The sequence below is a fragment of the Bipolaris maydis genome, assembly GCF_028858645.1.
Source record: "Bipolaris maydis strain C4 unplaced genomic scaffold PSV08scaffold_3, whole genome shotgun sequence".
Taxonomy (NCBI): domain Eukaryota; kingdom Fungi; phylum Ascomycota; class Dothideomycetes; order Pleosporales; family Pleosporaceae; genus Bipolaris; species Bipolaris maydis.
Genome location: NW_027093859.1, coordinates 161626 through 180800, shown reverse-complemented (window position 1 = coordinate 180800; position 19175 = coordinate 161626). Strand labels below are relative to the sequence as shown.

Here is a 19175-nt window from a genome sequence, read left to right as displayed (position 1 = left end):
TAGCTCTGGATTTTTTGCACCCTCTGCTGCCTCAATGCGTAATATCTAGACTTCTGACAAGCATGCGAACAGGATCGATAATCGTCATCTCTGGACCACATTGAACTGAGGACTGTGATCATGCATCAACATAGGGCTCAGTGCTTCAGCTTACTGACTAATCTTGGTACACTTGACAAGGCAGAGGTGAAGGCGATTGTGACAACGAAATATTTAATAGGGTTCTCTCCCACGGGTCCCTGATTTCCTCTCCAAAATCTTTGTGCCAAACCAAAAATATACGAGCCTAGACCTTTACCTAGTACAACTACTTTTGCTTTGCCAGGACAGCATTCACAGCGCCCTTTGACAAGTCTTTCAGGGTACTCTGCATCAACTCGAGAATGCTAATCTCATAGCCAAGTTGTTGCTTCGTCCAATTCCTCAGTTCAATGCCTACCAAGCTATCCAATCCGATCGAGCTCAACGACTCATCAATATCCATATCATCAACATTCCGCATCAGGAATCCGAAGAGCGTCTTGCCGATTTCCTTGGCTACGTACTCTACGCTTTCATCAGACGCAGAACTCAAGCCGGATATGTAAGCCTTCAGATTAGATGATGTAGAGGACGCAGAACTGTTCTCCACATCAAGTGTTCGTGCGATAGCGAAACGGCGGTCGTGCTTCCAGATCACACGATTGTTGGGGTCGTACATTGAGAGAGTAGTGCGGACGCCTGGAGCAAACTGGCCCTGGTCGGAGAAGCCATCACCCTTCCAAATTAAAGCAGGGCTTGAGCGAGAGATGGCGAGCCTCACGATATCGAAGATGTCCTTCTCAGTCAGCGTGGTAGATGACTGTGATTTGAAGTAGTCGAGCAAGTTTTCGGTTGCGGCGACGAAACCAACATCCTCCATGACGCCCAAGTCGATGACGGAAGCCGGAAGTCCAAGACTGTGGCGGTACTGCGTAAAAGCGTCGAGGAAGGTGTTTGCTGCTGCGTAATTTGCTTGACCAATTTGACCCATCAAGCCGCTTATGGAAGAGAACATGATGAAGAAATCAACGTCTGGTACGGCGTGGTGTAGGTTCCATGTGCCGGTGACCTTGGGCTCAGTGGCTGCCTTCCATGCATCCCAGGTCATCGATCCAATGGCTTGATCGTTCAACACCATGGCAAGCTGGATGACACCGCGGATAGGCTTTGTAGCAGTCTTAGCCGCATGTTTTACCAGGTCGAGATCGGCAGCTGATCCTGCCAGTACCTGAACCGAGCATCCGAGGACCTCAAGCTCCTGGAGGAAGTGCTCATTCTTTGATGACCTCCCTGAACGGGAGATGAATATGAGGTGTTTAGCCCCATTGAGAACGAGCGACAGAGCGATGGAGCGACCGATACCTCCCAAACCACCAACCAGCAGATATGAATAATCTGGGTGGACGTTGAGTTTAGGATGATGTTTCTTGCAGGTGATTTCCTTGAACACCTTCGGATCCTCGGGCATAGTCACCGTGATCTTGCCTATGTGTGTGCCTTTTTGCATGTAACGGAACGCATCCGCAATCTCTGTGACACCAAAGTTCTTGATTGGGCGAATCGGTTGGATGTGTCCTGCGGAACTCAATTCAGCCAACTCACGCACGAGTCTTCCACACAAATCAGGTCGCGCGTGCTGGATATGGTGAGCATCCACGCCGATGAAGCTGCGGTTGTCAGTGAAGCCGACGAGGTCTATTTTTCCGTGCCCGTAGAAGTCGCGCTTTCCGATTTCAATCATTGCACCAAAGTCGCCGATACACTGCCAGGTCTCGTGTAAAAGCTCACCGGCGAGAGAATTGAGAGCAATATCGACACCACGTCCGTTGGTTGCTGCGAGGATTTCCGTGCGGAATGCATTGCTGTGAGAGTCAAATATTTGCTCACGTGGAATGCCAAAGTTGTTGACTAAAAACTCAACCTTGTCCTCAGTGCCAACTGTTGCGAAAATCTATGAAGAGTTAGAAGGGTCAAGAGAGGGATACGCAGAGTCATTACCTTAGCACCAACCATTTTGGCAATATTGATGGCTGAGATGCCCACACCTCCCGCAGCAGAATGAATTAAAATAGTCTATAGCATGTTAGCACTTTTTTCCACCCCTGTTCTAGTAGAAATACTTACATCGCCTTTGTTCAGCCGGCGAGCATGTCGCAACGCGAATATCACCGTCAGATAGGTAGTAGGCATCGTGGCTGCCTCCTCCATGGTCAAGTTATCTGGGACTTTGGCGAAGAGCTCAGCCTTATCGAGCACACGATTAGAGTAACTTTCAGCAACCATGCCAAAGACACGATCGCCGACTTTGAAGTCTGTAACGTCTGAACCAACCTCGGTTACGATAGCGGAACATTCTCCTCCAAGATCGCTGCTATCAATGAGGCCTTGCGTTTGGACGATATCCTAGGTACTTTAGTTAGTGTGTTGAGGAACGGATGTTTGGGACTCACTCTAAAGTTCACGCCCACTGTATGCGGACGAACAGCAATTTCGTTGGGTGCACACGGCCGACTGACAGCTTCATTGTCCTCCCAACGCAAGCCATTGATGGAGCCCTTCTGACCGATACAGAGATGCTTGTTCTCGACCTCTTCGGCAGCTTTCTCCAACTCTTCCTTGATGGAGACCCAATGATACCTTGGCAGATGAATAACTCCGTTTTTGATCGCAAATTCAAAGTCGGGCTCCATATCGTCGTCTGGTGGTGGGGTGTTGATTTTTTCATAGACCTGGACGACCTTCTGTGGGCTGCTAGGGGCGTTGACTTCATCGATCTCGAGAGTTGTAATGGTGATTTTCTTCTCTGAGCGGAGGGTACGCGCGAAGCCGAGGGACATGGCATAGCCAGGCTCTGTTGCGCCCATGGATGCTGTTCGCGTAATCCAGAGCCACTTTTCAGCGCCCATTCTGCCGACCATTTCAATCCAGTACTCAAAATCAGTCTGTTTCATATCGTGAAAGAAGGGCGATTCAAGCTCCAGGAAGGAAACAACATCTTGATCAACGGGGAGGGGGCTTCCAAAGGGTACTGGCTGAACCGAGTGACCATTGGCCTCGAAAGTGGCCCGGTACGACTCTAACTGTGCATCAAAATCTCCACGATACAAAAAGGACACACTCTTCCTGGCGGGTGTCGGCTGGGCAAGCGAAGAGATAATGGTGGCGGAGACCTGGAATGGCGGCGTGGTATCGTACCATTTCGCATCGACACCAGTGAAGCCGGCGGCCTTTAGTTCAAGATTCCATCTGTCTGGAGTCATATATGGCTCATCCACGCGACCATCGTCTTCACCAAGCCACCAACCAGAGAAACCAGCCATGATGAAGTTGACCCACTTGGCGGGCATATCCATCTCCTGAAGCATCAGTCGGCCGCTAGGGTGTAACAGCTTCTTCACTCGCGATAGGGTGTCTTGAATCGAAGGCGTGGCATGGAGAACGTTTGCTGCAACGATGAGATCGTACGAGCCTTCTTCAAACCCTTGCGCCTGCGGGTCTTGGGTGATGTCAAGGACTGAATACTCAATGCCCTGGTATTCCTTGAAACGCTCTTTCGCGGCGACAAAGAATCCAGCTGAGATGTCTGTGTAGTCATATTTGGAGTACAAACGCTCTCCAAATTCGGAAATGAGTCCTTGAAGCAGGTTCCTTGTGGTACCTCCAGTACCAGCTCCGATTTCAAGAATCTTCATCGTTGGCTTACAATGACCAAGGACCTCCAGAAGAGGAGCATAGTCCCAGCACACGCTGAAGAAGGCGTAAATCTGCATCAAGATATTGTCCTCCATGAGGTAGACAATGTTCTCTGCAGTGCCTTCAAGAAGGTCCTTTGCATTCTCATGGACTCTTCGAATTGCTGTTTCCATAGTTGGCGTCCACTTGGATGCTGCAAGCTCCGCTTGTAGTTCACGAACCAAGGCATTACGCTTGTCTTCAGAAAGAGAAGCCAGTTGAGGGCCCTCGGGGAGAATAAGGTGATCCCCTCGGGATACTTTGTCAACATACGATTTGAGCCACGTTCGGAACTTCTTTCCATGAGGTAGCTTTACGTCCTCTACGCTGTCCATGATCTTGACAGTATCAATCGCGCGGAGGAAGAAATACTTCTCAAGTTGGGCACTAGGCTCTGTCATGTCGACTGGCGCATGAACCAGGTCCTCAAGATCCAAGAAGTCAACGTCAGGCTTCCAAACGACTTGAACGGTGTTCTTCAACTCCTCTTTCTGCTCTTCACTTTCGCCTAGAGGCGAAAATTTGAGGCCCCTCATCTCGCAAACAAGTTTGCCGTCAGAAGTGCCGACTGAAGAGCCACACCAGGCTCCCATTAAGTCTTGCCACGCCTTGGTCGTCACTTTGATCTCTTTCATCCCACCAGAGATATATAGTTCCCCAATGTATGTAGGCATACTAAGTTGGTTGAACAGTGAAGGATTGCCTTGGTACATAGAGACAGTCATGGGCTGGAGCAGATTGTCCAATATGCGCGGATGCACTTCGTAGAAACACCCGGTTTCATCCGAAAAATTGCCCACAGTGCATACTGCTTCGTGTCCAATCGGATTTGCTGAGATGTCTCGCATGTTCCTGAAAGTAGGACCGTAAGTGAACCCGATCCTCTCCATAATCCTGTACCAGCCTTCGGCAGAGACCTTTCTCAGATAGTTAGGCTGAGGTTCCGGCTGCATGTTAGGACGAGCTGGACCTGATTTTACCTGCCCAGAGCAGTGCTCACTCCAGGTAGAGCCGTTGAATGAAGTGATACGGAAGTCCCACCAGTCAGTATCGATGGTCGTCGTGACCTTTGAGCGCTTGAAAGTGGTGACGATATCGACGGGCCGCGTGTCATTGACGATCATGGCACTGCGAATCGAGAATTCACGCATAGAGTAATCAGAGCGTCCTGTAAGCTGCCTGATAGCTTCACCTGCCATGGAGACATATCCAACAGCAGGAAATACGGTATCAGAGCCAATTACATGGTCGCGTATCCAAGGCACGTCACCGAGACGCAAGACCTTTCTCCAAGTAGGCATGAGGTGACTGCTTCCGGGCAACCGTACACCTAGTGTTTCGTGTGGAAGGAAATTTCGGTTCTTCCACTCACTGCACATGCGGCTTTCAGCCCAGAACTTGACCGAACGGTCCCACGAGTAGGTCGGAAGATCGGTCAGCACTGAGCCAGTAGGGTATAGAGCGCTCATATCGACAGTGACATTGTTTCTCCAGAGATTCCCGACGGCATTGTACACTGACTCGGTATCATCTTGACCCCGTGCCAAACTAGAGACGTAGGTCAAAGTCGCATTCTCAGCCGAGAAGATTTGACGAAGAGGTCCAGCAAGAGCTGAGTGGGGCCCAATCTCAAGGAAAACAGGATTTTCTAGGTCAGATTGAATGATGTTGCGGACTGCTTTACTGAACAATACTGGGTTTTCAAGGTTGCTTCGCCAGTATGACGGGGTGAATGTGCTTGCCGAAGTGATAATCTCACCGGTAACTGACGAGAAGAAGGGAATGTTGGGTTGGTTGGCGGCAGAGACGTCTGAGAGTGCTTTCTCATAGGCATCACCAAAGACTTGCATGTGGTCTAGATTGGTTAGCAGCGATATCCATGTCTTCGACGTTGGAGTTTACTTACGAGAATGATAGGCATTGTCGACTTGCAGAGGACGCACAAAGACATCAGGCGATTCCTCGCGAAGGGTGGCGATGAATTCCTCAACTGCACTACGGTCGCCGGAAATTGTAGTTGAAGTTGGACTGTTCTCACATGCAACCACTACTCCTGGCTTCAGAAGCTTTCGGACCTGATCTGGACCAAGTCCCACAGCCGCCATCGTTCCCTCGGCCACCTTTTTGCTAGTGATCAGGCCCCTGAAGTAAGCTGCGAGGACTGCTTCCTTCTTTGTAAGGCCATTCGTGGCATATGCTGCGGCAATCTCTCCGCTTGAATGGCCGACAACAGCATCGGGCTTGACGTTCCACGTACGGAAGAGATCTACTAGAGCGATTTGAATGACAGTGCATAATGGCTGAGAAAATTCCGCTTTTGAGATCTGACTTCGTATTTTTGGTTTGCTCAATTCCTCTGCCCAAGTTTTATTAGGAAGTTTCTTATTCAACGAGAAGATTTCTATACCTAGTATGTTCCACGACGGCGGGGTGTGGCATTCTTGTAAGATTTTGTTCATCTCCTGTATATTCTCTTTGACAGAAGGAAAGTCTTCTATTAAGTCTTTTCCCATCTCCGCCCACTGGGCGCCCTGACCAGTGAACACGAAAACCGTAGAACGAGTAGTCATTTTAGTTCTCAAGGATGGTAGAGCCGCAAGTGGCTCTTCGCCGTCGGAAACGCAGAAAGTGCGGTGCTCATGGTGCTCCCTACGTGTACCGAGTGTATACGCAATATCACCCAGTCGCGATGAGCCGTGTTTCTGGATGTAATCTGCGTGCTTATTAATAGATTCTTGGAGAGAGATCTCACTCCTTGCAGTGAATAGAAGCAGGGAAAGCCTTGGCTTTTGCTCAGTAGACAGCAACTTTGGTCGATTCACTCCGTGAGCAGCGGCTGATTCCAAGATAACCTATGCCTCTCGTTAGCCCAAAGACTACTAGCTAGTTAAATCTTAGAAAGACATACGTGTGCATTCGTTCCGCCAATGCCGAAAGAGTTTACTGATGCTCTCTCTAGACGATCCGATGGCCACTTCATACATTCAGTAGGGACCCTGAGATTTGCTTCTTTCCAAGGAACTGCAATCTCTCAGTCAGTATATACTCAAACAAAGGTCTGGATCTCATACTTTTCGGATTAGGTGTTTCAAAGTTTACGTTTGGTGGGATGATTTGGTGCTCCATTGATAAGATGGCCTTGATGACTGATGTGTTTCCACTCGCGCCTTCCGAGTGCCCAATATTGGATTTGACCTAGAGGTTTCAGTGTTTTCTTTGAGGAAGGAGTATTTGGTCATTTACCGATCCAATTATCATGCCATCCTTGCCAAAAACACGAGCCACAGCGCCGACCTCGATTGGGTCACCGACCGCAGTGCCCGTTCCGTGGCACTCAAAAAAACCAGTTTTGTTGAGATCTTCCTCTGAAATTCCTGCAGTACGGTATGCGGCCCTAATTAGAGCCTCGTGGGCGACCGTGTTGGGTTGGGTGATTCCCGGTGTTTTGCCGTCATCGTTGCAAGCAGTTGACCGGATGATCGCGCGTATGGGATTTCCGTCCCTCAGAGCGTCGTCCAAACGCTTCACAAGCAGAGAAGACACTGCCTCTCCTCTACCATATCCGGTTGCCTTTGCATCAAATGAACGGCATATTCCGTCCGCAGAATTAACTCCTTGTGCGACCAGCGCACAGGAGAGAGCGGGGCTCATGATGAGGTTGGCACCGCCAACGATTGCGGCATCACAGTCTCCAGCACGTAGTGCCTTGACTGCCTGATCGAGACATACCAATGATGCAGAGCATCCTGTCTTGATTGTCATGCTGTTCTTCCTTAGCTATCATCGCAAGTGTGAGGGTGTTAGGTACGTACCTAGGTCCAGTCCAATCAAATTCGTGAGAGACACGGTTACCTAGAATTTAGTTAGCTTAGACTCAAAAAGACTTTGGGGACACAACATACTTCCAAAGAGATCCAAGTGACCTGTGAGGGACAGGAACTCATGAGGTTCTGAATCCTTCGACTGCATCTCGACATAATCGTCGGCAAACATGCCCACATAAACACCTACCTTCTTGCCTCTAAAATTACTTTCTCCAGCATTCTCAAGCGCCTCGTACGTAGTCTCCAATAGGACCCTATGTTGTGGGTCGACCTTGGCAATCTGTGCCGCCGACATTGAAAAAAAACTTCCATCGAAGTCCGCTGGATCAATGCTGCCCAGAAAGTTACCCTTATTGACCTTTGTGGTACCAGGCCGCCCGTGTGGATCGTAGAAGCCTTCGCTGTTCCATCGACTTGAAGGAATGTCGATCATTCCGTCACGCTGGTTGATGAGTAGGTCCCAGAAAGCTTCACTATTATGACAATTCCCTGGCAATCGCATTCCCATCCCGACTATAGCTATCGGTATAGCTGCATGCGAGGATTTGCTTGTAGGGGTTGAGAACCTAATCTGTAAGTGAAGTTCTTAAGTGGGAGATGTGCCTTACCCGTCTGGAGAACTATTCGCGTTGCTTCCAGTAACACAAACGTACTCATCTTGGAGATTGCCAGATGTGTTAGGGTTCTCCATTATGGGCGATTTAAGAGGCGTGATTGATGAAACTAAATTGTGAAGGCAAGACGTTGAAATGGAGTTGTTTGCAATCCAGATATCAAGTATTGTATGCCACTTATAAACCCTTTAACTCTTCACACACAGCCGTGTACCTACTTTTGACCCCCACATTAACAAACAGCCGTGTTACTACGGCTTCCCCGCATGAACAGATTGCTAGTGTTGGGGGCCGTGAGATTCGGCGAAAACAGGGTGTGCACGCTCCTCCTGCGCATAGCTATCTTCGCCTTTCTGTAAATCGCCGTTCTGTTGCCTAGCGCTTAGCCTTTTAACGGATTACTACTTGGCATTCTAGGACTAGTAGCTCACTACTCACTATACGCACGGGCTTTGGACTTACGCCAGGATATCGAAGGATCCGCTAGTAAGCTGATGAAACAGGATACGAAGGATGCTGTCAAAAGTGTACGCACATGCTAGAGTTACTTGGCACCATATATTAATAGACAGCTTTTGCGTACTATGTATGCACTTCGGCGTTACACGGTGATACCAAGGAATGCCACTAGTAAGCTTATGAAATAGTCTATAGAGGCAGCTTTTATCAATGCCTAGTGGAGTTACTTGTTGTCCTTGAAGTAGCAGCTAGCCTTTTATTTAATCATGGACATTTTTGAAGAAAAAAAGTGTGTAGAGGCCTCAACTGAAACTTTGTTCTAAAGAACAGTGCGCTGGAGTAGGATTTCAGGCATGTTGTAGGATGCTATTGCACTGCAGAGGGGGGCCTATAGTTTTCCAGTCTCGTTGGTTGCACAACAGCTCGCTTACCTAGAGCGCTCGCTTATCCAACAGGTTCGTGTAAATTATGCGTTTTCAATTTACAGGGATTTCGTAATTACCTCGGCGTAAGTAGAACAAGGAGCTGCTGCGCCCTTTGTCTCGCCCGCTAGTAGATGTCTTGGATTTCCTCAATTTTCTCTCTTCGGACCAAATCCGCCTAAAGCCACAGTAGTCGTCGAGTCTGTTTTTGTTTCAATCAAGGCATCATAATGGACACTAAATCTGTATCGAATTTACCTCATCCGGAAGTAGAAGTAACAGGCTTGGATTGGGACGACGTCAACAATGTTGACAATCCCCAAAACTGGCCAACATGGAAGAAAATACTTCACAGCGCAATTCCAGCTGTTTACGGCCTTGCACTGTATGTTTGAACGTACCATTTCCCAAGGAGCAAACTAATAGTCTCTTGTAGTACCATGGGGACTTCGACATACGTCGCAGGTGTGTTACTAGTCATGAAACAATTCGACATAAGTAGAACTGTTGCACTACTCCCTATTGTCGTTTACACCATTGGGTTTTCTCTAGGCCCACTCATCGCTGCCCCTATATCCGAGATTTATGGTCGCCTTATTGTATATCGAATGTGTCTTCCGATGCTGATGGTGTTCAACATCATCGCAGTTGCGTCTGATAATCTGACTGTCTTGATTGTATTTCGGTTCCTCGCAGGCTTTGGCGGCTCGGGCGTGCTCGCTGTGGGCGCGGGTACTGTTGCTGATATATGGAGTCAAAGACAGGCCGGCTTGGTCGCGTTGACGTACATCCTCGCTCCCTTTCTTGGACCTACTCTTGGGCCTCTTATTGGTGCATACATCATTGCCCAATATGACAACGACTGGAAATGGTCTATTTGGGTCATTCCCATCCTATGCGGACCAATAGCTGTCTCTCTATTATTTATGGAAGAGACCTCGAAGAGTAGGATTATCTATCTGAAGTCCAGCAAAACAGTAAAAGTTACCCAGGAAGCGCCCATTACACAGCGAATCGGTCTCGCCATGTTGCGCCCACTACACATGATCTTGCTAGAGGTATGTCAACCTAACTCCCATCAGCCTTTTAACAATCTAATATGAGCCAAACAGCCGCTCGCCTTCTTTCTTAGTCTTTATACAGGTTTCAACTTCGCAATGATCTTCTCGTTCTTCGGTTCTTATTCCTATGTATACAGCAGGGTCTATGGATTTAATTTGAAGGAAATTGGGTTAACATACATTGGACTCATTGTCGGATATCTTCTCGCTCTTGTGACGGTTGGATATTTTGATCGCAAAAAATACCAGCCAGAATCCCAGAAAACCAACGGAAGGGTTGCGCCAGAGCATCGCCTCTATGCAGCCATGTTTGGCAGCTTTCTTTTACCTGTTGGACTTTTTGTAAGTGCACATGGGCTTTGCCCATACACCCTGCATCTTAGTTGTGCCCACCACTAATACAAGTGTAAATATCTAGTGGTTTGCATGGACGCCACGTGAATCAGTCCATTGGATTGTTCCGGTGTTAGCTGGCGTACCTTTTGGCTGGGGAACACTAGCCGTCTTCCTCGCATCTGTGACCTACCTCATGGATACGTATCAGGCGACGAATGGGGCTTCAGCTATAGCCGCTAATGGATTTCTGCGGTTCATATTGGGGGCCATATTTCCTCTTTTCACAATCCAGATGTATGAAAATTTGGGTATTCATTGGGCAGGAAGCATCTTCGCGTTCATTAGTCTCGCACTAATTCCTGTGCCCTGGGTCTTCTTTTGGAAAGGAAAGGATCTTAGAAAAAGAAGCTCTTACGAAACATGTAGTTATTGAAGAGACGGATAGCATAGGAATCTTTTGTCGCGACACTTTGAGCCGAGGCCTAGAAAGCTAAATCACGGGGATTTATATGGCGCCCTTTAGGCTAGGGAAACCTCAATCATGCCCATAAGATATATAGTCCTCTCTTAACTCTTGGTAACTCCAAGTCGATTGATGAGTTGGAGGTAGTTATTGAAAAGATTTCCTTTCTCTCGGTTGATTTCATTATAACTCGCCAACATTGGTTAAATTTAAGTACTTGATGCCTCTATAATTCACTTTTTTAACAAAAACGTATGTACAAAGGGTGATCAAGAAAGCCAAAGGTGGCCCATGATGGAGAGGTGTTATTCTCATGTTCACGCAATGTATTTTATCATCATCATGTACAGTTTTATGTCTAGCACATGATACTGAATTCATTTAACGGCATTTATTTTCATTGCTAAGAATCTCAAGAAAGGTTGTGTGCTAGGATATGTTGGTGTACAAGCAGAAAGTCCTCATGTCTACAAACAGTAGCAAGTCCAGAGCTCCTCAAACAACCACTGTCCAATCATTCTTGTTCACAAATCTAAACCACCATAGACTATAGCTATCTAATGCATAAAGTCAGTAAAGGTGGCATAGGTTGAACGTAGTACTCACTCCACGGGTACATAGTATGGTTCCATCCGTTTTTGGTTACGTAGTAAGTATTGCAAGCCGAACCCCACACACCTCTACGACAGGCCGCTTGCACCTTATTTACATATTCGCTCTCCGCTTCAGCCGTCACCTCGACTTGATTTACCTTTCCCTGGATAAGAGGTTTGACAACATTCAAAATCAGCTCGACAGTAGCTTCGATGTACCAAATAACTGAGTTGTGGCTATAATAATCCGTTAGTTGATGTTTCAGGGACAAAACATCGAGTCAACATTACCCAGATGCCATATTTGGACCTCTAATAGTGAAAAAGTTAGGAAAGTCGTGCATTGCAATGCCTTTATAACAACTAGGGCCACCGGCAATGGCCCAATGCTTCTCAGGCGTAACCCCGTTGCGTCCTGTGAGTGGAAGTTTAAAGGTTTCCGACTCAAAGCCATGGGCAAGAAGTAGCATATCGCAAGCATACTCTTTTCCCGATCTTGTAACGACTGATTTCTCGCGAAGAAATGCAATTTCATCTTGTACTAAGTGTAATTTAGGATTTTTGAGACATCCCAGGTAGTCTGAAGCGAACACAAGTCGCTTGCATCCTGGCCGATACTGAAAAGATTAGCAACAAGAAAATATAAGCATTGAAACGAACGAACCGATGGTGTGAGGAGGTCATGATACTCTTCGGGTACTTCAAACTTTCTCAAATGCTTCTTGCTAATTTGCGGGATTTTAGTCCCAACAACATGAAAGAAGGCCTCTGTGATTGCAAAGAGTGTAGTACGAAGTACTGTGAATAGAAAAGGTACGTAGGTTAGCAGCTTCAACATTACCACTGGTAATGCTGGGTTTGGTCGATGTAGTATCCATTGCGGCGCCTTTAACACAGTCAGCAATCTGCCTATATGCTTTCTTAGTCACTTACTCGTTGTATCTGTGTACACCCCTTTACATCTTCCAGAATACTAGGAACTAACTGGACAGCAGTGCCTACCACGTATCAGTAATTGCCATTGACTTGGATAGATACTTAGTTTACTCCCGTTTCCTAAAACCACCACGCTTTTCCCCTTAATGTCGATGTCGCTAGTCCACAGACTTGAATGTACAATCTTCCCTTTGAAGATGTCCTTTCCTTGTACGTCGAGCTGTTTAGGATCGACTAGATGGCCTGTCGCGCTGATGAGTACCTTACACTCTTGAGTAAAGGTATCGCCGGTGGCGCAATCGCGCAAGACAACTCGCCAGCATCTTGTTTCTGGCATCCATACACTTTCTTCCCAGCTCATACCAAACTTCATATGGGGAACAACATTGTATCGATCAGCGACCTTTCCCATATAGTCGTGCAGCTCATTCCAAATGGGAAATGCACGTGTGAACTTTGGTTCTGGCGCGAATGAGATTTGATACGCCGCCCCAAATACGTCTGCGGACGCTCCCGGGTCTTTCTACGTCAGCATAGTTGGCTTTTATAATGCATTTGGTACGAGAACTCACATCGATTGTGATACCATGTCCCCCCCAGGCCAGCGTTCCTTTCGTACATGACAAAGTCGTTAAACTGGAGTTTGCGCTTCAACTGGCAGGCCATTACCAGGCCGCCAAATCCGCACCCAATGATAACAACCTGCCGAAAAGGCAGGGTAGAGGATGTTTTTTCCATTAGGGCAACCACGTTCCAGAATAGTATAGAATTTGGTTGATGTAGCGCAACAACTTCAATGACTTAAAACGCGCAACATGAATGGAGACCATTACAGAGTTTTAGAAATCATCCTCCAATGTTAATGCAAGTCCTTGTTATTTACTGTACTCTATCAGATGAGTGTGGTTGGTAAGAAAACTGGGGCAACTGATAGGATGGGCTGAAGCTAACAACATAAGCTGCAGCTCGGCGTTTCCGAGAAGGATTTTTGCAACAGGGCGTTTCCTAGAAGGATTGTTGCAACAGGGCGTTTGCAAAAAGAATTGTTGCAGCAGGCCAATCCAACAAAGGATTGATGCGCCAAGTATTGATTGAGGCCAGCTGCGCTGCATATCCTAACTCAGAGAGAAAATGATTAGCCAAATGTAGATTAATGACCGAGCGGTCTCGTTAGAAGCTCGGTACGAGCCTTCGGCAAACGAAAACCCAAGTTTCAGGCACTCAACTATGAGATATGAGGTATCTCTAGTACCTCGGTATTTTCGTATACCTCGCATTAATTGCAAGAAGTAGCTAGTAAAAACGGACCGAATTGTTTATGGGAAATAGTGGAGATGAGTTACGGGGTGACCGAGTTAGCGGGGTAGCGCCTTATGCATGAACGCGTGGATGGTCATCCCGTCTTTTAGGCTTACTAGCGTAACCGTTAGTACATATCTCTATAACACCGAAGTCGGTACTTGGATTCAACTATCAATTCCAAGCCGGGCAGTTTGTCAAATCAAACACCGAAAGTGCGGGGTACCTGGAGCCATTGGATCACGAATCAGCACTACAAGATTACATACCATGAGATTATTTAATTACCTAGTGAGCAGGGGCTGGAATTGGCAGGCTTAGCTGAAACGACGCCAGCAAATAGGTACTCATGTTGCCAAATTCCGTACTATTCCTCAAAGTAATCGCACTCTACCTAGCGAATATATTGCATTGTCAAATCACTCCATAGCTAGTGAAGATTTTAAAATTAATATTATTACGTATTATCTAGGTTAAAGCATTAATCTAAACCAATCTGTAATACATGAGTAACGTTTTTAAAAGTAGAATATGTTCCTCATAAAAGCTAAGAATTCAAAGATAGGGTTATTTAACAAAATTTAAGTAAAAATGCACTTTTATATGCTATCAAGCAGAGATACTTCTAAGAATAGATTAAATTACTAGGCTGAGAATAGACGCAGCTTACGTATTATGCAATAGAATATGTATATATATAGGTATCTAGTAGCAGCATGTTCTTCCAAGAGATAGCACTTCTAACACTCCATCGATACAACATCCTTGTCGTATTCACACTTAGCAGGAAATGGCGATATTCTCGTCTCCATTACTCCTCGGAGCAATAGTTGTTACTGCTCTTATTGCTCTTAGATCTTATCGAGTTAATGCTGATGCAAGACGAAGATATGCTCTTCTTGGTGCAGGACCACCTGAGCGTGTGCCCACTAATACATTTGGTCGGGATTCTGACACATACGATCCAAGAGATAACTAACTTGGAGTAGGTCTAGGCATTGCTGTTAAAATCTTGCGCGCTCTAAGGAAACATGAGTTTTGGCATTGGACGAAAGATGTTTTGGATACCCACAATCATACCGTCGACGTGCAGATGTTTGGGAACAGCATGTACTTGACCGACGATCCTGAGAACATCAAGTATATCCAAGATACTGAGGTGCGCACTCGCAAGCAAAATTCCAGCTCATAGGCTTACAGGTTGTTAGTTTACTCGTTTTGCGAAGTCGAAAGCTCAGCATGAAATCTTTAAACACATTCTTGGCGACGCAGTATTCTCAAGTATGACACAGCAAACCTAGACAGCTATGAATGCTAATCGCTTTTAAGTGGATGGTGAGGAGTGGAAGCAAGAAATCAGTTTTCTTAAAACACACGTGAGTCGCGCGATGCTTCTCCCGATCAATTCTCACAGTTGCAGATGAGTCGAATTCGAGATACCGACTTCGAAATCACCGAGAAACATCTGAAGCATGTAATCGATCTTCTTGCCACCCCTGGAACTGACGCATTCGACGCTATTGATCGATGGCAATTGGACGTCGTGACGCATGTTTTTTGCGGCCAGTCGACGGATTCATTAACTTCTAATCAGCAGCCTTTTCGCGATGCGATGGATGTCCTACTCGGAATCAATAGCTTTAGGCAAATTATGGGGTTCGTACAGGGTTTTTCTGTGTTTTATCTTCGATGCTGAACTTCTATCTAGCCCTGTTGGTGTCTATCTTCGAGATGACTGGCTTGCGCCGCGAGCCACACGTGAAATCGATCGATACCTGGACCAATTCGTCGACAAAGCCAGCGCTAGGAAATACAGTGGTGACCAGCCTTGCCTAATTGACGACCTCATTCGAAAGGGAAAAGGTCGTGGTAATATCAAGAATGCAGTTATATCGACGCTGCTTGCCGGCAAAGATCCTTCAACCACAACACTTGCATGGGCTTACTACGAGATTGCAAGACATCCTCATGTATTTGCGAAAATGAAGGCCGAAGTCAAGGAACAGTAAGAAACCAAGATACTTCAAGTCCGTTATACGCCGGCCTCGTTAACATTCTGCAGTGTTGGGGATCGTCTGCCAACTTTAAGCGACCTGCATAAATTGAAGTACATACGAAATGTGATCAAGGAAACACTACGCGTTCACCATCCTTGTATGTTGAAAATTCCAGATTCTCTTAAGATGCTAATTAGTTAGTGGGAATAAATGCTCGTGTGCCTGTTGAAGACATGACTTTGCCACGGGGTGGAGGCCCCGATGGTAAATCACCGGTGGCTATCTTGAAAGGAACACAGATCGGTCAGTACATCTGTGGCTCAGCAAGCTGTTTCTAACATGTTCTTAGTATACGGTCTCTTATCATTGCAACATCGTGCGGATCTCGGAGTCAAGGATGTTAGTCAATGGATACCTGAAAGATGGGGTATGTTTATCCTTATCTTCCCCTCAATCCGACAACAAGTAGAGACTTCTTTTTGCTAATTTGGAATAGAGTCATGGAAGCCCAGTAGCCAATGGGAATACATTCCATTTAACCACGGTCCTAGAATCTGTCCAGGACAACAATTTGCAAACTTTCAGATGGAGTATTTCTTCACTCGACTATGTCAAGAGTTTGAGACCATCACACTTACACCCAAATCTAAGCCTCAGGAAGGCAAGGTCAGGATTGAGTTGAATACGAAGCTGGCCTACCCAATCTTTGCGGATGCAAAAAGGCGGACAAAGTCCTAAATGAGTGCGAGTGCACGTATTACACCCAATACTGTGTTCTCAGATAGCTCCCCAATGGTTTTTATCTCATTAAAATTGATGGCTTCGTGTACATGATACCTCAGTGCCTTCCCCGTACGAGAGTTGAGGCTCACGTAAGCCTGGTTTGTGCATTTAAGCCTCGGCACATGTATTAGCTACATATTATTTGTAGAGGTCCAAGAACCTCGTGGATCAGATACCATCAGGATCAATAGGACCGAATGTCGGCTCAATTCTTCCTCTAGGTAACCACGCATCTTGTGTTACTTGGTTAGCCGTATGCGCCTTACGTCACCAGACTGCGGCAAAAAGTGGGATCAATTCCGTTGACTAGCTTCCCTCGTGGGGAGCTATAATGCACGGGCCTTGTGGTCATGTTTTAAATTAACTCAATTCAGCCGTATTATTGGTACAGAAACTAACCGACGTAATAACGTGGCAGAGGTCTTTGTGTGAGAATACTTAAACCTTCAGCTCAATCCCATGTTTTGCACAAGATCGTACACTATTGATCTTTTGAAACAATCATAGAAATGGATTCTATGATGCAGCACACCTCCCGCCCATACGGACTCGATTTTGTGCAGCTCTCACCTAGTGTTTTCTACCGAGAACCGCCAAAACACGCCAGACCAACTTGGAGAGCAATTTCAAGAGACCCTCATCTCATTGTCATTGCCACATGGCTCAATGCCTCCCCGACACAGGTTCAGGCCTATCTATCTGGCTACAAATCTATCTTCCCAACCTCTGGCCTACTGCTCATCGCGACAACTACGAAGCATTTCCTTTTCCAACCAACTGCCCAACGCCTACGCGAACTCGAGCCTGCGGTGAGAATTTTTCAAAACACGAAGGCCGATGAAAAGGTTTTACTCCATGTTTTCTCCAGCGGCGGTACTTGCACCATCTACCAACTTGCATCTGCGTACAATGACCACACATCTTGCCCTCTACCAGTATCTAAGATTGTTTTTGACAGCTGCCCGGGTGTCTCGTCGTACAGATCCACAGTTGCGGCCTTTTCCACTTCTCTTCCACAGAATCCGGTCTTATGGACCATCGGAAACGTGTTTTATCGCATCGTTTTTGGTATCGGGTTAGTTGCAGAGAAATTAACCAAATGGAAGAACATTGTCGGATGGGCTTACGAAGGACTGAACAAGAAAGCACTATTTCCTGATTCGGCTGCCCGACTTTACCTGTACAGTTTGGCAGATGAGCTAGTTCCTTGGAAGCACATAGAACATCACGCTGACGAAGCACGTAATATGTGTCAGAAAGTTTGGAGAGTGAGATATACGAGCACGGCTCATGTCTACCACATGTTCCAAGATCGAAGGAAGTATTGGGATGCTGTGATGGGTATATGGGATTCAGACTATTTGTCTGGCCCAGGCAAGATTCGTGTGGCGTTTTAGTGAGCTTTATACCTAGCGTCCTGGTAGAGTCAACGAATTCTGGAAGCGGTATGATTCTTTTCCATATGAACCTCATAGATAGCTTTGCAAAAACATCAATCTTAATCTTCAGCAAGAAGATCGCATGCCCGCTTTACCATGTCGGTAGTCTCTTGGACCTGGAATAGTTTAGCCAAGATTCTCATATACGATGCATTCAAACATACAGATGTCTCCTCGAATAGCCCGAAGTGATGTACTGGAGTTTCCCATATAGCGGCAATAAATTGATGAGGGAAGAAGTTCCATCCATTCTTTTGGTCCTTGTACTGATCCACCATGCACCTCACACCCGCTGAGGTTTCTTCGACGATCAACTTGTTCGCGTGAATCAAGACGGCAGGAGCAGGCTCTTCACTTTCGACCTCACCGAGTTGGTCAATGTCGCCTTTCCAGTTTCTGAGAACCCATTCATCGCAGTCTTCCTTTGACCAATCCATGCAGCGGAGCATACTCTCCTTCAGATCAGATGGAATATTCTTGAGCACGAGATCGATCGAGACGTCCGCATGGACAGTTTCTGGAGGACCCCAGTACGGGTACATCGTATCTATCAGTACAATGCCCTTCACACTCAATTTCGAGCGTCGATTACGAGCTAATACACGTCCAATGTCGATACCCAATTGGCCACCGAGGGACCAACCTTGATTCATGAGCTGATGCGACACTGCTAGAGGTTGTGGGAATGTATACCTCCAACTAAGATCTCTCCCGATGGAACCACAGATTTAATGAGTTTGATGTATTCCTCCACCAAACCCAATATTCCTCCCTTCCATTTTGTTTGCGAATAAAAGGATGGGTTGTGAATGGCGTAGACAGTGCGGCCGATGTTTCTCAGCCTATAACAATAGGAAACTGTTCCACCAGAGTCATGTAAAAGAAAGAGCGGTGCACGGGATGCGTCTCCCTTTTGGATAAGTGCAGGATTAGCACGAACTTCTACAGAAGAAGACATGCTCAGGGAGGATGTAGATGTAGGCAGGTATTATTCCGAGTACGAAAATTTAAGTAAAGTTTGAAAACGGTTGTTAATTACGAATTTAAAGCAGAGGACGCCGGGGGCTGAGATGCAAGTGATACGTATCCCAGTTCTCGGTAAACAGCCTCGATACTTTATCCGTACTAAGCTGCATAAGCATGTCCAGAACACCCCGGGTTATCGAAGTCTCTTGCTGCCTTGCTCACTGGCAAGC

General features: G+C 46.6%; 6 protein-coding genes across 6 annotated transcripts; 3 read left to right on the top strand and 3 right to left on the bottom strand.

Annotated features, from left to right (window-relative positions):
• Positions 1-47: 47 nt before the first annotated feature.
• On the bottom strand, positions 48-8234 carry PSV08DRAFT_407729 (uncharacterized protein; the record flags this gene model as incomplete). The annotated part of the gene is made up of 10 exons (XM_014221147.1): positions 48-1972; positions 2146-2424; positions 2472-5608; positions 5660-6605; positions 6662-6774; positions 6825-6948; positions 6997-7516; positions 7566-7605; positions 7656-8108; positions 8186-8234. 10 exons carry the CDS (start codon positions 8232-8234, stop codon positions 308-310), a joined length of 7326 nt encoding a protein of 2441 aa, XP_014076622.1. The 3' UTR covers positions 48-307.
• A 1068-nt stretch (positions 8235-9302) lies between these two features.
• On the top strand, positions 9303-10902 carry PSV08DRAFT_385561 (major facilitator superfamily domain-containing protein; the record flags this gene model as incomplete). Its single annotated transcript, XM_014221146.1, has 4 exons — positions 9303-9457; positions 9509-10130; positions 10185-10475; positions 10552-10902. 4 exons carry the CDS (start codon positions 9303-9305, stop codon positions 10900-10902), a joined length of 1419 nt encoding a protein of 472 aa, XP_014076621.1.
• A 525-nt stretch (positions 10903-11427) lies between these two features.
• PSV08DRAFT_385557 (uncharacterized protein) lies at positions 11428-13216 on the bottom strand (the record flags this gene model as incomplete). The annotated part of the gene is made up of 7 exons (XM_014221145.2): positions 13034-13216; positions 12573-12980; positions 12459-12523; positions 12190-12411; positions 11817-12142; positions 11539-11762; positions 11428-11489 (listed from the first exon to the last, which is right to left on the bottom strand). Exons 1-7 carry the CDS (start codon positions 13197-13199, stop codon positions 11428-11430), a joined length of 1473 nt encoding a protein of 490 aa, XP_014076620.1. The 5' UTR covers positions 13200-13216.
• A 1270-nt stretch (positions 13217-14486) lies between these two features.
• PSV08DRAFT_196422 (cytochrome P450) lies at positions 14487-16588 on the top strand. The gene is made up of 10 exons (XM_014221144.2): positions 14487-14701; positions 14750-14919; positions 14969-15041; positions 15090-15136; positions 15181-15416; positions 15469-15765; positions 15823-15914; positions 15959-16060; positions 16107-16184; positions 16254-16588. The coding sequence occupies exons 1-10, from the start codon at positions 14551-14553 to the stop codon at positions 16493-16495; spliced, it is 1488 nt and encodes a 495-aa protein (XP_014076619.1). The 5' UTR covers positions 14487-14550; the 3' UTR covers positions 16496-16588.
• Positions 16589-16927: 339 nt separating this feature from the next.
• PSV08DRAFT_359611 (uncharacterized protein) lies at positions 16928-17937 on the top strand (the record flags this gene model as incomplete). Its single annotated transcript, XM_014221143.2, has 1 exon — positions 16928-17937. Exon 1 carries the CDS (start codon positions 17050-17052, stop codon positions 17935-17937), a length of 888 nt encoding a protein of 295 aa, XP_014076618.2. The 5' UTR covers positions 16928-17049.
• Positions 17938-17978: 41 nt separating this feature from the next.
• Positions 17979-19165, bottom strand: PSV08DRAFT_399461 (Alpha/Beta hydrolase protein). Its single transcript, XM_014221142.2, has 3 exons — positions 18673-19165; positions 18144-18622; positions 17979-18095 (listed from the first exon to the last, which is right to left on the bottom strand). Exons 1-3 carry the CDS (start codon positions 18935-18937, stop codon positions 18039-18041), a joined length of 801 nt encoding a protein of 266 aa, XP_014076617.1. The 5' UTR covers positions 18938-19165; the 3' UTR covers positions 17979-18038.
• Between the last annotated feature and the right edge of the window lie 10 nt (positions 19166-19175).

Excerpts from the sequence above, each read along its gene's own strand:
- PSV08DRAFT_196422 (XM_014221144.2), top strand. The coding sequence starts at position 14,551 with ATGGCGATATTCTCGTCTCCATTACTCCTCGGAGCAATAGTTGTTACT. Across the intron at positions 15,042-15,089 it reads TGGCGACGCAGTATTCTCAA|TGGATGGTGAGGAGTGGAAG; the intron begins GTATGACACAGC and ends ATCGCTTTTAAG. Across the intron at positions 15,915-15,958 it reads ACTACGCGTTCACCATCCTT|TGGGAATAAATGCTCGTGTG; the intron begins GTATGTTGAAAA and ends CTAATTAGTTAG.
- PSV08DRAFT_399461 (XM_014221142.2), bottom strand. The coding sequence starts at position 18,937 with ATGTCTTCTTCTGTAGAAGTTCGTGCTAATCCTGCACTTATCCAAAAG. Across the intron at positions 18,623-18,672 it reads GGGAGAGATCTTAGTTGGAG|GTTGGTCCCTCGGTGGCCAA; the intron begins GTATACATTCCC and ends TCATGAATCAAG. Across the intron at positions 18,096-18,143 it reads GGCTATTCGAGGAGACATCT|GTCCAAGAGACTACCGACAT; the intron begins GTATGTTTGAAT and ends AAACTATTCCAG.